We start from the raw sequence: 21,036 nt of genomic DNA, 5'->3' as shown, positions 1-21,036 counted from the left end.
GACCCCGTTGCTCAACTGCACCACTGCAATCAGATGTTACTGCAGGGTTTTACAAAATACCAATGATAATTACTTTGTGATTCTTTTATTGAAAGTGCTGTTCTGAGTAAATTGGATTTCTCTTGATCATGGTTAACTAAAACAATAAAATGGAGTTTATCCGTTTTATTGGTTGAGAATAAAGTACAAATTCCTAGTGTGACACTAGTCTCAAAAGAAAAGGCCACTACTCTTTTCTCTGTACTTTCCCACAGCCCTCGACCAAAGTGCTGACTTAGGAGGTCCCACGTATCTAAGTAAGTGGACAACGAATCTGGCCCAACTCTTCTTTCTGCACAGGCAAACCTTAAGTTTGTATAAGATAGTCACCTCCTTGCTGGATCCTTGGCATAGGTCTCTTCAGCTCTACATTTTATTGTCACAAACTCAGCAAGACACAAATATATGATATGTATGTACAGCTACTAAAAAAGGGAATCCTGGAATATACCACAGAATTCACAGATTAATCATGCCTCATGATTAATCAGAGAGCAAAGGAGGTGGGAGGAAATAAAGGAACGGAATGGGCTCCCATTTGTAGCTCATAGAATTGCCCCTTAAACTCTATTTCTCATGAAGTAGGAGAAAATTAGTATGACTTCAGGTATTTACTTGTACTTATTCCTGCCATTTCAAAGATAATTGGACTATTTACATCCACTTTATAACTTAATGAGTCTCACAGTACTTTCACACAAGTTATTTTATCCACAGTTTCCAGATGATGAAGCAGAAGCCTAGAGCAGGTAAGTGGCCAGATAAGTGGTGCCTTTATTCATTACTTAAGACAGGAATTCTCTCAGCCCAGCCCTTTGGTGGTCAAGCTCCAACCCTATGGATCTCAGTTTCCTTTTCTTAAAGTCAAAGGAAGAACCAGATGGTCTCTTTCAGTTCTATACCTTTCCTACTCGTTCAAAGTCCCACCGAGGGTAAAGTGACAGAACTGGCACTCTCACCTAAATACTGTGGCTTTTAAATCAATCAATACTCACTGAACTATGCTAAAGCACTTCTAGTGAAACAGAACTTCTGTTATCATCGTAACCTCCCCTCCTGGATGTTTTGTGCTTGTAATCAGGATCTCAAGAATCCTAACTGCTAGACCAATAATTTTGCCTAAAAGACTAAACAGAGATATCATCACAGTCTCCCGAGAGACTCTGCTGGTCACAGACTGAAAGTGGTAAAGAAAACATCACATCATGTACAAGTGCCACTGAAATGTGGCCAACTTATAGTACTTTTCCTCCAGTGTGAAAAGTAAAAGACATTCTATATGCCTTACAAGTCACAACCGTGTCCTACAAATAAACTGAGAAATGTACAATGAAGGTAAAGAAAAGGACCCAAAGACTTCCAAGAAATGAACAAACAAAAAGGCAGCTTGGGCAATAGAAAAGGGAAGGAACAAGATTTAGAGTAATCAAGAAACTCCTTGGAATAAGTCATAAATCCTAAAGTGTACATTTCTGAGCATCTTCCTTCTCCAGAACATACAGAATAACTTCAGGTACGCTAAAGACAATTTCCTCAGAACTCCTCATTCCACACATATGCATACATGCACACACACACACAATTCCTCACCCCACATACAAGGTAAACTTTACTCTATGAAAACAACTTTCATCCATGGAAAACCAATTAAATTTGGATACTCCAGATCTGGAAGAGCTTTGCCTTCCACTCCTTCCATCTCATAAAACCACCACTTTTTAAAACCTGATCCTATTCTGGGACTGTTGTCTCTCTGCCAGAATCCAAATGATGACGCAAACCTATTGGTGACCCTATATTCCTAAATCTTCCTCCTGGATCTAGATTTCCCAAGCCCTCATGAGTAGTCAGATGACAGTGGACTAAGGAAGAATCAGCTACTCTATCACCACACCACATTCTCCATTACATGCAATTGGGATGATGAACCATACATAAGTAAGGAATATGGTAGACCCGCAGCTGTGAGAGGATGACGTGCTCAAAGAACAAAGGGATTTATTCTGTAGAAGACTCAAACTAGCCATTACCTTTCATCTCCTTTATTGTGTCTCTCTGTTGGTTCCCATCCCTGATTTCTATTAATATTAGTATAGATGACAAGAAGACTTATTGAAAGGATTTGAGGAAAGAGTAAACTAGGACATATTAGGACAAAAATAAACAGGGCACTAACGACTATGCACTTGAAAGATGACCATGACATTTTGAACCTACCACACAAAATAATCACACCATTCTTTCAGTAGAGCTAAATTAAAGAATATTATAATTAGGAGATTCTTTACCAAGTTTTAGATTATGAAAACTCTCAATTAATACACAGTGAGCCCCCAATATTATTATCAACAATTAACAAGGTTTTGCCACATTATTAAATCATTTCTTTGATCTTCATGTATGTATTTCTAAGCAAATTCCAGATACCAAGTCATTTCACTCCTACTTCCTCCAGTATAGATCTCTTTAAAAAAAAAAAAAAAAAAAGACATTTTTTTTTTTATACTATCACATTAGACCATCGTGGGAAACTCTTTCATGAAGATGTTACTCCCTGAGGGCAGCGATTCTTGTCTGTTTTGCTCAACGATGCATCACCAGTGCCTAGAACACCAGTGCCCAGCACAGAGACATTTAATAACAATCTGAATACATAAACGAGCCACGACTTTAAATATCAATGCTTGTTTAATTCAACAACCTTGCATTCCTTGTCTCCCCTCCTCAATGGCCGGAGGCTGGACTTGGGCTGCACTGGACGACTCAGACAGGCAGAGTAGACAAGGCAAGGACAGTTAAAGGCGGAGGCAATGGTGTAGGGAAACAAAAATTTGAGAGGACAAAGGCTGTCTGGAGCTGACTGAAATGGTCCTGGTGATCTGTATTTTGGATCAGCGGGTGTTAGCTCTTAGAACACAGACCAGGTGAGCTGGTAGAGGGCCTAATACACTCAGCTAAGGGACAGTGCATTTGTTAGACACAGGGGACTATTCGAGCAGGACAGTAATGTCATAAAAGAGGGATTTCATGAAAATAAGTAAGAGGATGTCCTGATAATAGAAACTACTGGGGTCAGGCAGACCACTTAAAGAGAGTAATTCAGCGGTAATAACAATTGGTAGTAATAATGGCCATGACTTTGGAAGAAATGGAAAAGCAGAATGAATGTCATAGATATTAAAAATACAAAATCAACAAGAATCGATGATGAACTGACTGGACATGAGAAGGTGTCGAAGGAGAGAAAGAAATCAAAGATCATACTCAAGTTCATTATCTAACTATTCTGGATAAATACAACAAACAATGATGGAAAAGATATTGGAGCTTTTACTTTTTCCCTCTGCAACTCTGGGTACATTTAACATACTCACTGTCATTCTCAAATGAAGTGTTCCCACCAGTGCTTTAATCTAAGACTCAGGACCAGAGAATTTAAGGCTAGGTTCAAAGTCCCAAGGGCAGTTACCAACAGATCTAACACTGAAATGGAAATCTTCTCCTGTCCCTCAGTTCATTACTCTTTCCACTTTGACATCATACCTAGTTTCCATTAATCCTCCTCAATAGTGCAATTGTAACTTCTAAGGCCAACCTGTCAGGACGTGAGGTCTGTCTCTCCTGGCAGAACACCTTGTATTCCTTCGGTGGGAGAGGAAAATGGGAACCAGGGACAGGATGTCTGAGCTTTGGCTTCCTGTAATGTGTGTCTGGAGAAAACATACAATGGATGCAGCTTGCTGGCTATAGGAATCACACCCAAAAGGCTTCCATGTTAGGGTGTTCACCATGTGTATTTCTGGAGGTTTCGGATACTTTCTGCCAACCACTCACACATTTCTATACAAGAAATTAGGAATTATATATTTCCATGATATACTAAGCAAATTACTTGTGCTTAACCCACAGGAGGAACCAATACTAGAGCTGAGGGAAAGAAAGAGTAGTGAGGAAAGTCACTTCCTTCACTTCACAGGAGGGAGGGCTTCTTCAGTCTTCCTCAGCCATATATTCCAAAGGTGGGAGTAGGAGATAGCCATGAGAGGAAGGAGCAAGAGGCAAGTGGAAGAGAAAGTCCACATGAAAGACTAGGGATGATGTAAAATTTAGTTTATATCTAGGCCAGTCCTGTTTGAAAGCACCTTATAAGGAAATAAATCTGAGTAGCAAATAAGTGTTTGTTTGTTGTTTTGAAACAGGAATAATGCCAGGGCCAGGACTTGAAATCAACCCCAACCCCCCAGCCCAAGTCTTTTGAGATAAAATAGTTTACATTTGGAACTAATGGATAGGAAAAGGGGTTGGTAAATTTCCAAACAAATTTTTCTTTTGATGTGGAAGGGTTTCATATTAATGTTTCTGATCTTCCTTCCTTTAGTAATGATTTGCTGAATATCCCTGTGCATTAGGCCCTTGATGCACTTCCAGAATGGCGAACAAGAACCATTTTTTTCTCTAAAATAAAAATGTGTAAGGAATACAAAGCGTTTAATCTCTGGGTAGACTGACCTTGAGTTCCACCAGGCAGGACTAAGCTGCAGCTGGAGGGCAGGATGAGATGTTCAGCTGGCAAGAAGGAGGCCAGACTCTGATGCAATGGCCTCCCCACCCCATCCCTCACCAGAACCCAGGCCATGGTCCCCAAGTAAGAACGCCTTTCTAGACAAACTGAACCTCACCAAAGGAAAGTCCTGGTGCCTGTGCAGAGCTTCCCATTGGCTGTTTGATGACGGACTCAAGTAAAAGCCAGAGAGCAAAGGGACATCAGATTACAGGGAAATTCTCCAACATGAAAAAAGCCAAAACCAAAAGGAAAAAGGAGCTCAGAGGAAAAAGAGAAAAAACAACCTGGAGCTCTAATAAAACACTGTGCTCAGAGATAAGGGAGCACTCTGTATCTATGAAACAAGAACAGGATGCTATTTAAAAATAAACGAGGGCAGCCCCAGTGGCGCAGTGGTTTAGCGCCGCCTGCAGCCTGGGGTGTGATCCTAGGGACCTGGGATGGAGTCCCATATCGGGCTCCCTGCATGAAGCCTGCTTCTCCCTCTGCCTGTGTCTCTGTCTCTGTCTCTCTCTCTCTCTCTGGGTCTCTATGAATAAATAAGTAAAATCTTTAAAAAAAATAAAATAAAAAATAAAAAAATAAAAATAAATGAATACAAAGGAACAATTGGATGATGAGAAATAGATCTTGGAAATTAAAAATAGGGAGAAAAAACTTAAAATTTTAATAGAAAGATTGCAAGAAAAAGTATCAAGAGGATCCTTACAAAAGTAGAAGATACAGAAAAATAGGAGACATAGATGAAAAAAATCTGAAGAATAATCCAAGATGCCCACTGTGTCATTAGTGACTTCCAAAGAAAATAGGAAAAAATTATCAAAGAATGAATAAAAGGTTAATTCTCCAGAACTGGTAAAAGAACATGGATCTTCACATTGGAAGATTTATCAAGTATCTAGTGAATAAAAATACCCAACTAACTCACACTTCCATGAGAATTTAGAAATCCAAGGATATCCAAGGATAAAAAGATTCTAAAAACTCCTAGCAGAGGTGAGACAAAACAGATATACGTAAAGCACTAAAATAGAAACAGCAGCAAAGGAAATCAGAACGAACTAGAGTAATACTTTAAAATCCTGCAAAGAAATGCTTTTCAGTCCAGAATGCTATAATCCACCCAATCTGCCCTGGTATTAGGATAGAGGTTTTCAGAACTGTAGCCCTTCTCAGAAAGCTGGAAGAAGATGAGTGAGGAGACACAGGACAGAAGAGGTAGTGGGAGCAGAATGAATGGAAAAGTCTGAGATGATAGTAGTGAAGCAAACAAACAGCCAGTCAGAGTAAGCAGGAAGTAGGGGGTCCTAAGAGGGAGATCCCTTGGGAAAAGACTGCACTGATTAGCTGGTGTACTTTACATGGCAGAAAGTTTTATATTATAAGGTTATTAGAGGGTATAAAAAAAAATACATGGACATACCCTTTGTTCCCTGCCAGAAAACAACACAAAATTATAAAAGGCAATGTACACTTATAAAAGAAATTATAGTACACTATTTGGCTTAACCAAGAATAGTACCTATATAGTCATAAAAATACAGATACCAAATACCAAATTAACTAATACTTATGTCAGTACTTTGAGTGGTAAAAAGGCATAACCTACCAAAACGGAAGTCCAGAGATGTCAAAAAAATTAAGGCATCAAGAATATCCATGTAAGATATTTTACAATATGAAAATAAATACCATATAATTTTAAAAGAACTGGAAATTCTATAGGGAACACTTGGGAGGTGAAGTAGTGCGGGATGTGATGGAAGAATGCTGCTTTTCATTAGAAGCTGATGAGTGCAGCTCAATTTTTAAAATCAATACGTATCTATCACTTTGATTAAAAAAATAATAACAAACATTCAGTGAGTACTCCCTATCACTCTGTGCCAGGGACTACTTCAAATGCTTTATGGATGACCTTACTTAATCTCCAATCTAACAATCCTTTTAGGTAATACTATTATTAACCCATTTTAAGGATGAGGAAATTAAAGCAGAGAGATGTTGGGTAACTGCCCCAGGAGCTCCCTGCTAGCAACTGATGGAGCCAGGATTCAAAATCAGGCTGTGTGGACCAGAACCTGGAGATCTTAACTCTGAAGAAGACAAGAAAATATAATTTCACAAATTTTGGAAAAAGTGGATTTCCACCTATTGATAAACATAGTCACAACCCATCAGACTAACAGACATGAGTAAGTGGAAAGCATTTATTTTCTCATATCTAAAATCCTATATTTTTCTATCAACAATAAAAAACGCAGCCCAAACAGCAAGAGCAGCAGAAAAGAAAAAGTTGGAAAAAATTGCAGTCACACAAAGTATAGTTAAAAAATGACTAAGTTTCCTTGATATATGAATTTGTTGGAAAACCATTTATCAACAGCCTGTTTCTCTCTAGCAGAGTCCCTCAAGCCGAGAGCCATGTCATTCCCCTTTGACTGATTAATTAGCCAATCAGGGGACATTTTTCATTGTGAGGCATGATGGTTTATTCCAGCTAATGTTTGGTCTCTAATGGCGACATATTAAAGCCAACTCGGCTATTTTAGCCCTGTGGAGTGACCAAAAGGCAAGGATAGAAGATAAATCAAAAGAGCTCCCTTCAGTTTCCCTTCAGTCCTTAACAAAACCCCCAAGGAGCAAATGGCGGGAGGAAAGATCCTCTACCAATAAAGAGAAAAAAAACAAAGAAAAGAGAGGTGGAAATGCCTTCAAATCAAGGGGATCCTCTCCTGTGTCTGAGGAGCAATAATTTATCCTCTGTTGATTAACAGACCACTGATAGAACAGGCACCAAAAAGTCAATATCTAGCTCTTCTTCCTTTTATCAAAAGCTGTGCTCAATAGAAAATCTAGCTCTGCAATGCTTCTTACTCACTTGGAATGATTTCACTGGCACACTGAATGAGAAGAGGCCGCGAACAGCCTGATTTCAGGCACTTTTCACACTAGGATCTCACTTCAGTCAAGCAGTTGCCCACTGCGCTGCAAATCCTCCAAGCTTCTCATCAGCCCTATGTCTGTGACAGGCACCAAAGCATAAAGAAGAGATGGTCATGTATCAGAGGAATACAAGTTCCTACAGAAGAGAGATGTGAATATTCACATATCCAGGAGACAGGAAGCACCTCTCAGATACATATATAGTATACTGCCGAGCCCAGTCAGCAAAGTGGTTCTAAGCAGCTACTCTTTGCTGCGCAATTCCACTTACATACATAAAACTACCTGGCTTTCTCACCTTCAACTATGCCAAATATTACAATTAACAGTTTGTGTCAAATGAGATCACAAACATGTTCCAGTTGCCTGGAACAAGATCTACCACCACCACCATCTTTAACATCATCCTCATTATTTTATGAATCTCAGAATCTTTCAGACAGGATATCGATTCTCCTGATTCCTTGTAATCTTAAAGTCAGACTACTTATACACTTACAGTCAGATGCCTGGACCCCCTTGACATTTCAGTTTGAGACCCAGGATACGTTGCTCATGTTACATCTTCTTTTCTATGCCTTGTCCATTCAGAGACTCCTGCCCTTTGCACGAGGATCAACCATCAGTTCTCTGTAGATTTTTCTGGCATCATGGTAAAAATTAATGGTTCTCTGGTCTGTGTTTCCCTAATGTCTAAAATATAATTCAACAACGGAGTTCAATTCAACAAAAACTTCACTGAGAACCTACTCCATACCAGGCATGGTTCTAGATGCTAGAGAGTACAAAAATTCCTGCCTTCACTGGGGCTTCCAATCCATCGAGGAAAAACAGTAAACAATTTAGTGTATCAGTCGGCAGTAACTGCTATGGACAATAAAACAAAGGAGAGGGTATAAGAGTGTCAAGGTTTTTTGTTGTTACTGTTTGTGTTTTCAATTATAAATAAGGTGACATTTGGATAAAAATGTGAAAGAGGCAGGTGTGAGCCATTCCACATAAAGGAGCCACCAAGTACTTAAACTTGGGGTGGGAGCATTCCTGAAATACTAGAGGAATAGCAAGGAAGCCAGTGTGATGAGGGCAGAGCGGATACAAAAAAAAACAGAAGATGAGGTAAGGCAGTAGTATGTGTCTATGTGTATATGAGGGAGAGAAGACAGAGACTGGGTGGCAGGGCAGGGGGCATAACAAACAGAACTCCAGGCCATTGTAAAGATTTGCCTTTCATACTTGGGAGAGTTTTGAACATAGTGATATGATCTCAATTACACTTATTAAAACACTCAAGCTGCTATAGGAAAAATACTGTAGAAAAGACTCTCACACTCTTCTAGAGAATTTGTTACATTATATTCAATATATTTCTACATCTATCCCCTCTCACAGAAGACCATGAATTCCAAGAAGGAGGCCAAGTCCTACTGTCTTTGCAGCTTTAGCAATTAGAGTAATCATCAGGATATACCAGGTAAATTTTTATAACCACTGACGTTTCTCCAGCTTTTCCATTATTAAATAAGTGCCAACAAACTATGTTTACTGTAGAAAAGAAGAAATCAGAACTGTACATAACCTATAACAGGGTATCTTTTGTGTCTGGCTTCAAAAGCATTAATAGAAGTAAAGATTGTACTAGGTACAAAGAATCATCTTGGTTCAGATTTAATATCCTTGGTAAACTATTTACTATTTTGTCCTTTCATATCTCCAAGGATGTTATATTGTTCAGATGGACTTCACTGAAAGAAAAGGGCAGGGTAATGGTCTCCTGTCTCTTCTCTTAGATGGCATTTAATTCCACTTGTAAATATCTCCAAATGTTAAATTTTCTATGATGTCTCTAAGTAATTCAAACTGTCCACTCCTCCTTTGAGGAACATTCTTTATATCTAACTTAATCTCTAAAACTCACATTATAAACCTGTTTTCCCTTTCTACTGTTAATAGAATCAGACTCATTTCCACTGTAATGACAGAAATTGTCCTGCTTGATACAGGGGCATAAACTAGATGATCCTAAGTGTCTATCTGTCCTTGAGATCCTATCATCTTTTCATAATCAGACTCCAACAGTACTAAAACACTGTAAATCTTTGGGGAATAAGGATAGCATCAAATACATTTTGAAGCTTTTGAAACTTGTTAAATTCAGTATCATCATCTCCATGAATACTCACTAAGTGTTGATGGTAATGAAGAGCTTTTACCTTAGTTTATTTATTTTAAAGCAATAAATTCTTTGCACATTACATCTACCCCAAACTATACAGGACATCCCATTAGAAGGAAGATTACTGCTTTAATTATTACTTATATTAAGTATTAATTTTAAAATTGATATGCTAAGAAATCCTCTATAATTGCTATGATGGCAAAATGGTAACAAAAAACCTCTTTGCTGGAGGACTTTAAAAGGGAAGATTTAATGCACCTGGGTGTTTCAGTCAGTTAAGCGTTAACTCTTGATTTCAGCTCAAGTCATGATATCAGGGTCATGAAACTATCCCTCACATTCAGCTCCGCGCTTTGAAGCCTGCTTAGGAGTCCCTGCTACAACCCCACCCCACACACATTCTGCCAAGAAAGAAAGAAAAGAAAGAAAAGAAAGAAAAGAAAGAAAAGAAAGAAAAGAAAAGAAAAGAAAGGAAAGGAAAGGAAAGGAAAGGAAAGGAAAGGAAAGGAAAGGAAAGGAAAGGAAAGGAAAGGAAAGGAAAAGAAAAGAAAAGAAAAGAAAAGAAAAGAAAAGAAAAGAAAAGAAAAGAAAAAAGAAAAGGAGAAGGACTTGTTGGCAATGAGTGAGTTTAGTCAGTACATATATTAATAAATACTGCTCAACATATGACTATGTGCACATGGATTAAAATTTTCTCATTTCTATATTAGGTTTATTACTCACCACCTTAAATCTGTGTTAACAATTACAATGATGACAGTGATCTTGGCAGCCACAGCTAAGGTACGCTGGGCATTTACTGCATGCTAGCGACTTGCTAAGAACTTTACATGGCTTTATTTAATTTTTGCTAGATAATTTATTATTATCCTCATTTTATGAATGAAGAAACTAAGGCTCAGAGAGGTTAAATAACTTGCCTCAAATCAGTCTTCACACTACTCATGGGCTCAAAAGCAGGCTTATCAAACTCTAAAGTTAAAGAGCCTATTCTCAATGCCATACTCCATTGAATGAGCCTCCCTTTAGAAGAAGCCCGAGAAAAAATAATTCATTAGATGACATCATTTCCTCATTCCACTGGTTAAGACAGATCTACCAGGTTCACCATCAATACACAATCACAGAACCACAGAATGACAGCTCCTTAGAGAGCCATTTCAGTTTTCTAGGCAACAAACCACCGCAAAACTCAGCAGCTTAAAACAACAATCCTTTCCTTATCACACACTATTTCTGTGGGTCAGTAATTCAAGGAAGAGCTTGGCTGGGTGGCTCTGGCCCCAGGTCTCTCTAATGTGGTATTGACCAAAAAGTGATTAGAGCCAGCACAGCAGCGGGTGGCCAGGACCTTTCTCTTCACATAGTCTTGGGCACCTGCAAAATTCTCTGTGCCATACTCTCTTAGTGGGCTAGTTTGGGCTTTGAGCTTTCTAACAGCTGAAAGGCAACTGGACCGCTTAAATAAAGGCTGGAGCCTTGGAGAGCAACAAGTATTTTAGCCAGTAAGGCCTTGTAAGTCACACAGCATCCCCTCCTGTGACATTCTATCACTATAAGCAAGTCACAAGCCTTCCCAGATGGAAGGGGAAGGGACTGAGCTCCACCTCCTGATGAGAAAGCTGCAAGGATCGATCTAGAAGAGTATGTGGAATGGGAAATATCACTGAGGAAAGTCTATGGAAAACAGAATCTAGTAAAGGACATATAATTCAACACTCTCACTTTATAGATAAGAAAACAGAGTTAACAGGCTGAAAAAGGGCCATCGAAGACAGCTAACTTCACCTTGACACTCAACATTTCTAGTAACTCTTTTAAGTCTTGGATTGCTAAAACAACTTACTATTTTACCTCAATATTATTCAATTTCCTGCTTTAAGACACCAAAGATTTTTCACATTCATCTCCTGGATAAGGAACCTAAGTAGATAAAGCCAAAATTGTCCAAGTACAGGAGAATCAAGAAAAGGAATCCAAGAACGTTCCTTCCTTTTGTAGTCTATGAAAACGTAAAACTTCAAGTACCATTTCAAATATGAGTATTTCGTGTCTTCTCTTTACTTTAGAATCAGGAGACCTTAGCCTTGGAAGTACTCATGTGCAGTTAGTTCAGACTCTTATCAAGTACAAGAATTCCTCACAGAAACAAACTGTGAGGCACATCCTACAGCTGACCAGCCCATGCTGCATCCTTTCTCTGAGGAGAAATCTTCCTGTATATTCCATCCATCAGTACTAGTTCTTCCTTATGAAGCATAACAAAACAATCTGTTCCTTTTCTAGAAGACCAGTAAAACCATTTGGACATTCAAAGTCAGGATTTCTCTGTAGGCAAGGCAGAGTTTCTGCACTGCTCATTTGCTAGCTGCTGTCCTGCTTTCCAGATACTTTGGTCCCTAATGCCAGTCTCTGACCACATTCTTAAAATATGGCACGCAGGCTTCAAAGAACAGGCTTCAGCCTTTATTTCTGTCACGAGGGCAGAAAATAAGCAAAAAGGATGTTGCTTTCAGCATGATACAGCCCAAGCCCATGTGCAGGATGGCTGCCACACTACATACTTAGGCTTATGTGATACTGTAGTCAGGTTACAAGTCCTAGCCTCCAAGTTAATGCTCATTTAACTTCTACCAAATGAGATCTTTCTGGGATTAAATGAGACTTTGCTTATCTTCATAAAAGTTTATCTATTTCGTTTTGGTTAAAGTGTTTTCCAGCTTAGATTATTTTGGATCTTGATTTTGTTATAAGTGGTCAAAATGATGACGAGAATTACTGAAGTCACGAATGCTGGTAAAAAAAAAAAACAAACTTTAGACTGTAAATGTACTATTTGGCCTGTTTGTGGTATTAAATTTCAATTTATCTCTAACTAAAAGGTTCTTCATTAGAAGACTGCTTTAGCAAATACTAGGCTGGGAAAGCTGTCCAGCTTTTGAATCCTGATGCCCAGACCTGGGGTGAAGATTGGGGAAGGCAGAGTGATAGAGGTTGCAGGGAAGGGGATAGATTCAAATTTAAGAGTTCACATCCTGTAAACCGTTTACAAAACTCCACCTAATTCATGAAAATAGGTTATTAAAACGAACATCTCGACCTAAGGAGGAATGACTTTTGATTCAAGGACGTTCCAAGAAAAAATGTTTAAAAAGGCCTTTTCCAATCATCTTCCCTTATGAGGAATTGAAGTTTATAGAATTAAAACAATATCCCATGAAATCAGCAAGAAAAAGAGAAAGGTCTGCTTGGAATTGACTTTTCAGATTTGACAATCAGTCAGAAATGGGAAAGAAAGGGGATTCATGATAACTGACAAGGAAGGGACATAAGTCATGCTTTGGTTCAAAAAGCAAAAGCCGTCAGATTATTCAAGCAAAGAGATCATTACCTGGGGTATCCGGGGAGCATGCAAGAAATCCAAGGTTTCTAATTCAATCAGGTTACAGAGGGGGAAGAAAGTGACAATGATTTTGCCAAGAGCTTATGCCAGAAACATGCTGTTTAGAGAAACAAAGTAGGAATGCTGGTAACACATTCTCGATGCTTGATATGGTTTAGGAGTATTTTTGCTAGTGATAAGGCTGAATCAGGAAACAAGCTGGATAGAGGAAGGAAACTGGGAAGGTGGGGGAGGGAAAAAGTGAGAAGCAAAGAAAAAAAAAGGAGTATCAGGAAGTTCAACAAGATAGGAACTAGTGGAATTTGTTTTTCAGTGTCTCCAACTCCCACACCAAGTGAGAGAAGACACACACACACACACACACACACACACATTCTCTCTCTCTCTCTCTCTCTCTCTCTCCCCCCCCTACAACTCCTGGCAGGCAATGGCCAGCACAAGTACCTGCTGCAGGTCTCAGGGGGCTCCCTAGTAATTTCAGTTCAATATATTCGATCATTTCTTTGTCTCCATATAAAAAGCGCATACATCTCCAATTTAGGTGCACTCCAAACCAGAGTTATTGTCTTCCTAATACAAAGATGATGGGGAAAGGAAAGGAAGGGACTTGGAAATTAAAAATATACAACCAACCATTCCCAGACAGAGCAGTTTATTAAAAGTTTTCTGAGTAACTGGTAGCTTGTGATGATCTCTCATTATTTAAGCAAGTAGTTCTGAACAGCAAGATTCAAACAGGGCAACAGTGCCTCTAGATAGGCTCTGTGGCTGGAGGAAATACTGAGCACCAAGAAAAAGTAAGGTTCCTGGAGACAGGAAGGCTCTGTTCCTCTACATGACATAAGGCTCCCTCCTACGACACAAAGAAAATTTCATTGTGATTTTTTTTTTAAACTAGGAAGAGATTTTTTTAATGCAAAGTACTGGATTTTAATGATTCTTTTCGGATCAAGGACTCCCTGGAAAATCTGATGAAAGTGTTGGACTTTATATATCCATACCTACATGTACATGTGCCCAAGAATTCTGCATGCAAATTAGAGGAGTTCACCAATCCACTATAAGAAGTGTACCCCAGGGAGCTCTGCCGTACTGACATGCCACAAACCTGTCAGGTAATAATGGTATCACTTTATAGATACACATCACTTTACAGTTTCATAGACTTCTGAAATTATACAAGTAAACAACTTAATTGATACATTTTGACTTTTTTTTTTCTTAAAAAAAGATTTTATTTATTTATTCATGAGAGACACAGAGACAGAGAGGCAGAGACATAGGCAGAGGAAGACATAGGCAGAGGGAGGTTCCTGCCAGAAGCCTGATGCAGGACTCGATCCCAGGATCCCAGGATCACACTGAGCCGAAGGCAGATGCTCAACCACTTGAGCCACTCAGGCTTCCAATACATTTTGGACTTTAAAGACATCAAACAATCTGATTTCTACAAGGCATTTTCTAAAGATATGTAAGATAGAAGACATAAAATCCAGCAGAAGACATAAAATCTAACCGGCCTAAGTGCCCAAGGTAGATCACAGAAACTATGCTCAGCCCTTAAAACCTGGGTATTGATCATTACTGATGTGAGAAGACTCATCATATAATTGTGAGAGATTATGTGGTTCATACATACAATATTCAATTTTGAATTAGATAATTTTGTTGACAGTAGTGGCTGCAGAGGTTAAGGTGGTGCAGGGGAGGGGGTAACTGGGAGTAGTCTGAGGAAGATCTTTGCAGTGAGGGAATAGTTCTGTAATTAACTGAGACCGTGGTTACAGGATCTATTTATGTGATAAAGTGACAGAACTACACACACCAATTTCAATTTCCTGGTTTTTACTTTGTGCTATAGTTATGTAAGACGTAACCCCTGCGATACCTGGATGAAGGGTACAAGAAACCCCTCTGAACTTTCTTCAACTTCCTGTCCATCTGTAATTACTCCAAAATTAAAAGTTTTAAAGCAAAAACACAGGAGAAAAAAAATCAAGGGCTGCAGCTGTTTCTCGGATATAAACGTATTCAGATCCTTCAAATCATGAGACCAGAAAATGCACAAGTAACATAACATCTATGCTCTAGAAACTCAAGCTAGCTCTCTTAATTCAGTTCCAACAGCAAAGTATAATGGTTTCCAAAGCTGGACCAGGCATTTGTAATATGCTTCTGAACCCATCAGAAAGGTAGTGATGTTTTGAAAGATGAACCACTATTTTCAGCAATATGAGAGTAACAGCCAACCAGTTTCCCACAAAATGATGATAAAGTATTAATGACTTATGCCTTTGACAAAAATCTCAAAGAAAACTTCTAAGGCATAACTAAAATCATTTAAACATAGATTTTTTTTGGGGGGGGGGGACAGGAAAGTTAACTAACTTTGAGGTAGAGGAGAAAGGACAATGACTCTAGAGTCAGAGGCACCTGTTTGTGCCACCTTGGACCTTCATAACAAGTCCTGCTGAGCATTGGTTTCCTCATTGCTAAAAAGGTGACAATAATGCCTATTTCATAGGACTGTTCTGGGGATAAATGAAACACTATCATAAGTGGATAGCAAGTGATTGGCACACAGATGCTTCATAAGGTTGTAGTTTCTTTTCTATCATTACAACTATCAGGAATTATAGATATCAGTAAGTTTGGTTTAACGTGAGAGATAGGATGTTGCCCAAGCCAGGTGTGGTCAATGCCCAAGGTTCTTTAAATCTAGATGCAAAGACAAGATCAGTATCAGCTCCTTATCCAGAGCACCCACAAAGGATTATTGTGTTAAAAATCAATACTGCCACAGTGTCTAGGATTCTTTAGGTATTTGACCTCCAGCAGCACCTTTACCTTGGCAATGCCAAATATAAATTCTAGGCCAATGTTGCTATGGGGGTCAAGGGAGTAAACACAAAGTGATACTCCTTCCAACTACAAACAGGAGCCAAAAGAGGTGGTTTTTTCAAACAAATCTGATCAAAGGCCTCCTGCCCTTGGCTGTAAGAACTGTTGTAACTAATATGGTAAGGTTTCATAGCAACAGTTTATTCAAGGAAGGTATGGGTGTGCCTCAAGAGAGCCAACTCCATATGAAAATCCAAACGTATCTAAAACTTAAACTACACAGAGAGGTAAACCAAGAAACTGACTCTCAACTATACAGAACAAACTGATGGTCACCAGAGAGGAGGTGGGTGGAGGGATGGATAAAATAGGGCTAGGGAGAGCCCTTGTGATGAGCACTGGGTGTTGTATGGAAGTGCCAAATCACTATATTGTATACTTGAAACTAATGTTACACGTGTGCTAACTAGAATTAAATAAAAACTAAAAAAAAGTTAATCTGCTTTACAGAAATACTTTTTAGTTGGCATCTTAAAATGTGATTAAAGACATTCCATCTTACATATGCCTATAGATATGTGCTAAATGTAAAACATCACAGAGGCTTTGTCTATTCATGTGGTACATTCAACAGTGTGACCAGTAGCATCAGCATCACCTGGGAGCTTCTCAGAAATGCAGACCTTTGGGCCCCAACCCACCCTCAAGAACTGGAATCTGCAGTTTAATACAATTCCCAGATGGTCTGTGTACATATTAAGATTCCAGAAACCCTGTCCTAGGCAATATTCATAACATGAAAGCCAGGAGCTCTCCCAAGTGTTACATACCAATCCTTACTCGATAGTATCACTCGAGTTGTCTGGGTAGGTTTTATTTTAAATTAAAACTGTTTTTTTCTTCTGATACTTATTCCTGGGCCCTAACCCCAAATTTGGATTTAACTGGTCTGGGGTGAAACCCTGGCATTAGCATTTTTTTAAAGTTCCTCAGGGAACTGAGTGTAAGTCCTGTTACACTCTACTGGCAGACCAAGCACTGCACCTTGATATAAAACTGCCTCACCAAACAATCAGGATTTTCAATGCAACAAGAGGAAAGTCTTAAGCTGAAATGAGAGATTAAGAAGTACCTGGATATAAATGCTACACAAAACACAGTATTATATCAAGGCTGGTCTCTTCCACATCAATTGCCCGTAATAGATTTTTCCCTAGGCTAGTACCAGGGAATTGTTTCCGAAGCTCCTCAAATACAGGCTCACATCAACAAGGTCATGAATGACTACACCACAAAAAAGCCAAGAAATGCTCGATAGTACTGAAAAACCTCACGGCACCTAACATCAGGACTTACTGACAGACATCTGTCAGAGGATTAGAAACCTCTAATCTCCTATAAGAAAAAGCTTTTCTGTGCTTACCCACATAAGTTCTTTTATTTATTTTTTATTTTTTTTCACATAAGTTCTTTTAAAGTTCTACTTAAAGTCCATCTATAATACCCTTCCCTGATCTGTTCAACTGTAAAATTTCAAAGAGAGTGCTAAAAAAGACCAGGGTTGCAGGCAGAGGGGCTGACAGCAGGGAGGAAAAAGAAGGTCAAATAATCCAAGAATGCAAGGATTTGGAAATGCCAGCATAGTGGGAATCCAAGACTGAGAGACCTGGAACAGAAAGGTTATCATCAGAGATCCAGGGTGGGCCATGGGCTGATGCAAAGGTATAAGGTGTAGGGACCACGGGAGGGGATCGTTAGGGCAGGGCAAAGCTGTTAGAACACCCTTGAGGATACTGAAATTACTGAGGAAGACCAAAGTAGAATGATTCAAGAGGAAGACTCATACAAGACTGACACAAAGTCTTGAGTGAACAAGGCAAAGGGCCCTATCCAATCCAGGTCACACAGTAACCACTGAAGGGCAGAGGTGTGACCAGAAGCAGAACTGTCTGATGATCCTCAGTTCTTTCCATCAGCTTCTCAGTGAATGAAGCATCCAGTGTGGCCTGATGTCAGAACACCTCCTCCCTAATGACCCACCTGCCTTTGACATGACTCAACAGAGACTTACAGACACCGCCCCTGAGCGAGCCAATGGGGCCCAGGCCTGCCTCCTCAGTCCTCAACCGCTAAAGGTGTAGAGGCAGAAAAAGTGCTGAAAGATGGAATTTAGTCCCAACCCACAGAGGAAATCACCGAGCACGATTTCTAATAACTAGACTCTTTGAAAATAATATTAAGTAACAAATAGCTACTGTCCTGAAAAATTCCTGTCGGTCTAGAAAAAATCAGAAATAAATGACACAAGTCTTTTTTTTTTTTGTTCTACAGTCACCAAGGGCCTTGGCTAGGAGCCAATAAAGAAACTGTAAGTAGGACATATCAGATTAGTTGAGTAATAGCTATAGCAACCATAATGGCAGATTTTTGGAGACAACATCAATTTTAAAGTTTTATCCCTTTATCTCCAGAAACCCAAAACTTCTATTTTGATATCCAAACGACCTAACACTTTCAAATTGCTTTTAAAAGAGAATAGACCAGAACAGGAGTACATACATGATACTGTTCCTCCCCAAGCCATATCCCAAATAGTTATACAGTCCAAGCAGAGCAAACAAAACCACTACATGCAACCACCCCTCTCTCCTGGAATAGGAGAGACATTTTCCCCTTTGAATAAACCAGCAAAGACATTCCTCCCCAAGTTTATTCTAGTCCTCACACAAGGGAAAAAGCAGGTAACCATATCCTTTCTCAGAATTCTTGTAAAATATATTAACTTCCAACTATTATTATTGAGAGGATCACATTTAGCTTCTATATGAAGCCTCTCAAAGTGTTTTTTGGTAAGTTTATCTAAAAAGTACTACCGGTAACATATAAATAGTTCTATGCACAGAAAGTCAAGCAGTGTTGAAACAGAACATATATCAAATGTATGTGGCTTAATACCTCAGGAGTCTTCTTACTCTGTCTTTTTCCAAAAATGCAGTCAAGATCTGTTTTGCTCCGACATGATAGATCCTTCCCTAGAAAAACAACATGGTGCCTTTCAGTAATGCCATTCTTCCTAAAATAAGGAGCATAAATATAAACTAGGACAATCCTGAAAGCAAAATGGGTTTTGGAAAAGAAACAATTTTGTAAACTACTGATATTCTGCCTCCCCTTTGCAGACTACAACACCTTAATTAACAAATAAAATTAAATTTAAAACTCAGGTAAGTATTTTAGAACCGGAACCCCTGACATTCTCCTAATCACAGAAACAATCAAGAGTACGTAGCATGAGAAGAAAACTGGATTTTAAAGGTAACTCTACTACTGGTATGCCTTTAAGGTATGACTTCTGGGTCTCCAGATTCCCCATTTATAAAAAGATACTATTTATAAAGAGACATGAGTTACTTAAGATTATGAAATGCAGAATAAAAACACTGCTAGCTACATAGCTTTTAAACACACAGGAATGAGGGCACACTGTATTTTTAACACATAGAAACTTAATAACTAACTGAATGAATGAAAAATTTACAAGAATAAATGGAAATAAAAATGACTATAGAAGGGTGAAAGGATTTCAGATTTTTCTCTTTAAAACGTTCTTTACTATTATAGCTCTATCATCTTTAAGTAAAAGGATACATAATAAGAGCAGGAAATTAAATGGCTTCTGGCAAAGCACTGTCCAAAGGATCTATGATTCTTATTAAAAACACTAAACTCTTTCACTTAATTTCAAAACCCACAAACCAACTAATTTAAAATTCACTTCTTTGGAATTTCCTCTTCTACCAATAATACACTGTGAGCAGTCAACCAAATCTATTCCCATTTGTCAACTACATGGTAAATCCATTTTAAAATGTAACTGCTACATGTAAATTCTTGAGGCTCTGGGGGAGTGAGACTCTGGGTCAGACACAGGAATTTGTGTTCTGAGTAGGAAGCCTGAGTTCCAATGTCACAGACTCACTTGTCTTCTTAGTTTCCTGTAGCAAACTGACTTGGCAAAGTAATGGCATGACCCAGAAGGTTCTAGTTCACTGACTATCACTGGGGCATTCAAATATGATATTGCTCAGTGACTCCATGAAATTAAAAAACAAAACACCCTTCGATTTAATGCAAAGCCAGGCGCCATAACCAGTTTCATAGGCAGCAGTACTAGATTCAATGGTCCAGTCAGTACAACCTGTTCCTATCAGGAAGGATAGGCTCCTCTGGGGGCTCTGTGCTATTCCTTTTCCCTGAGCTAGAAACAAAGCCTTCCTGGTTCTGATTATTAAGCAGACCCAGACAAAAGACTCCAAAGGAAACCTCCTTAAGAACAAAAAGAAACATATCCCAGATAGGAGCACAGAAAATGAATCAGAAAGTGGGGAATAAAATTGGTCATGGTGGGGAGAAGGGGACAAATCCTCAGGAGGTCTAGAGATCTATTCTGAGCTTTGTCATCGGCATAACCCATTTTGCACTGCTAAGCACATTCAGGGTGGCAGTTTCTATTTCAGAAAAAGGGAGCTATACTTAGTTCAAAATATGTATCGGCCATCTTTCCCTAACCTACCTTCTGGAATGGAACAGATACCTAAAACAGACTCAAATTAAGATTTCTTTTAAAGCAATTCAATTAAAAGGAATGTTAGAGGGACCGAGGAAGGGAGGGTACATGCAAGATCACAATTCTAGAACAGGATGTCACACTATGAATGTGCAGAGATTGAAAACAAATCTAAACATAGGGCAAACTGCCAAGCTGGGGGAGACGGTAAGCTGTACCAATGAAGGTGCAAGTGTTTCTAAGGTTTTGGTGAGAGGTTCCTGTATCAGAAATATTTATCCTTTAGCAAAGTTCACTTAAGTAAGTGTAGAAACCAGGATTGCTACAGGCCTTGCTCTGGATTTGATCTGGAAAACAAAACACAGAGAAGAATTAAGAGTCAGAGACCAATGGAAAGATCAAAATCTGAAGATTAAAAAAAAAAAAAAATCTGAAGATAGAAGTGATACTGAAACAGTTATTAGTTAATGGTACCTGTTGAATAGTTTATAAATGTTATA

General features: G+C 38.9%; 1 protein-coding gene across 2 annotated transcripts in view; it reads right to left on the bottom strand.

Moving 5' to 3' along the window:
• Window positions 1–21,036, bottom strand: part of PINX1 (PIN2 (TERF1) interacting telomerase inhibitor 1) — a 92,332-nt gene that overhangs the window by 41,875 nt on the left and 29,421 nt on the right. For both annotated transcript variants that reach the window (XM_025462921.3, XM_049100974.1), the window contains exon 6: window positions 18,925–19,001. In XM_025462921.3, coding sequence (XP_025318706.1) covers window positions 18,925–19,001 — 77 coding nt within the window. The remainder of the gene's footprint in view (window positions 1–18,924; window positions 19,002–21,036) is intronic.

Source organism: Canis lupus, chromosome 25 (assembly GCF_003254725.2).
Source record: "Canis lupus dingo isolate Sandy chromosome 25, ASM325472v2, whole genome shotgun sequence".
Classification (NCBI taxonomy): domain Eukaryota; kingdom Metazoa; phylum Chordata; class Mammalia; order Carnivora; family Canidae; genus Canis; species Canis lupus.
The sequence above is the reverse complement of the archived record's forward strand: the minus strand, read 5'-3'. Positions and strand labels throughout refer to the sequence as shown.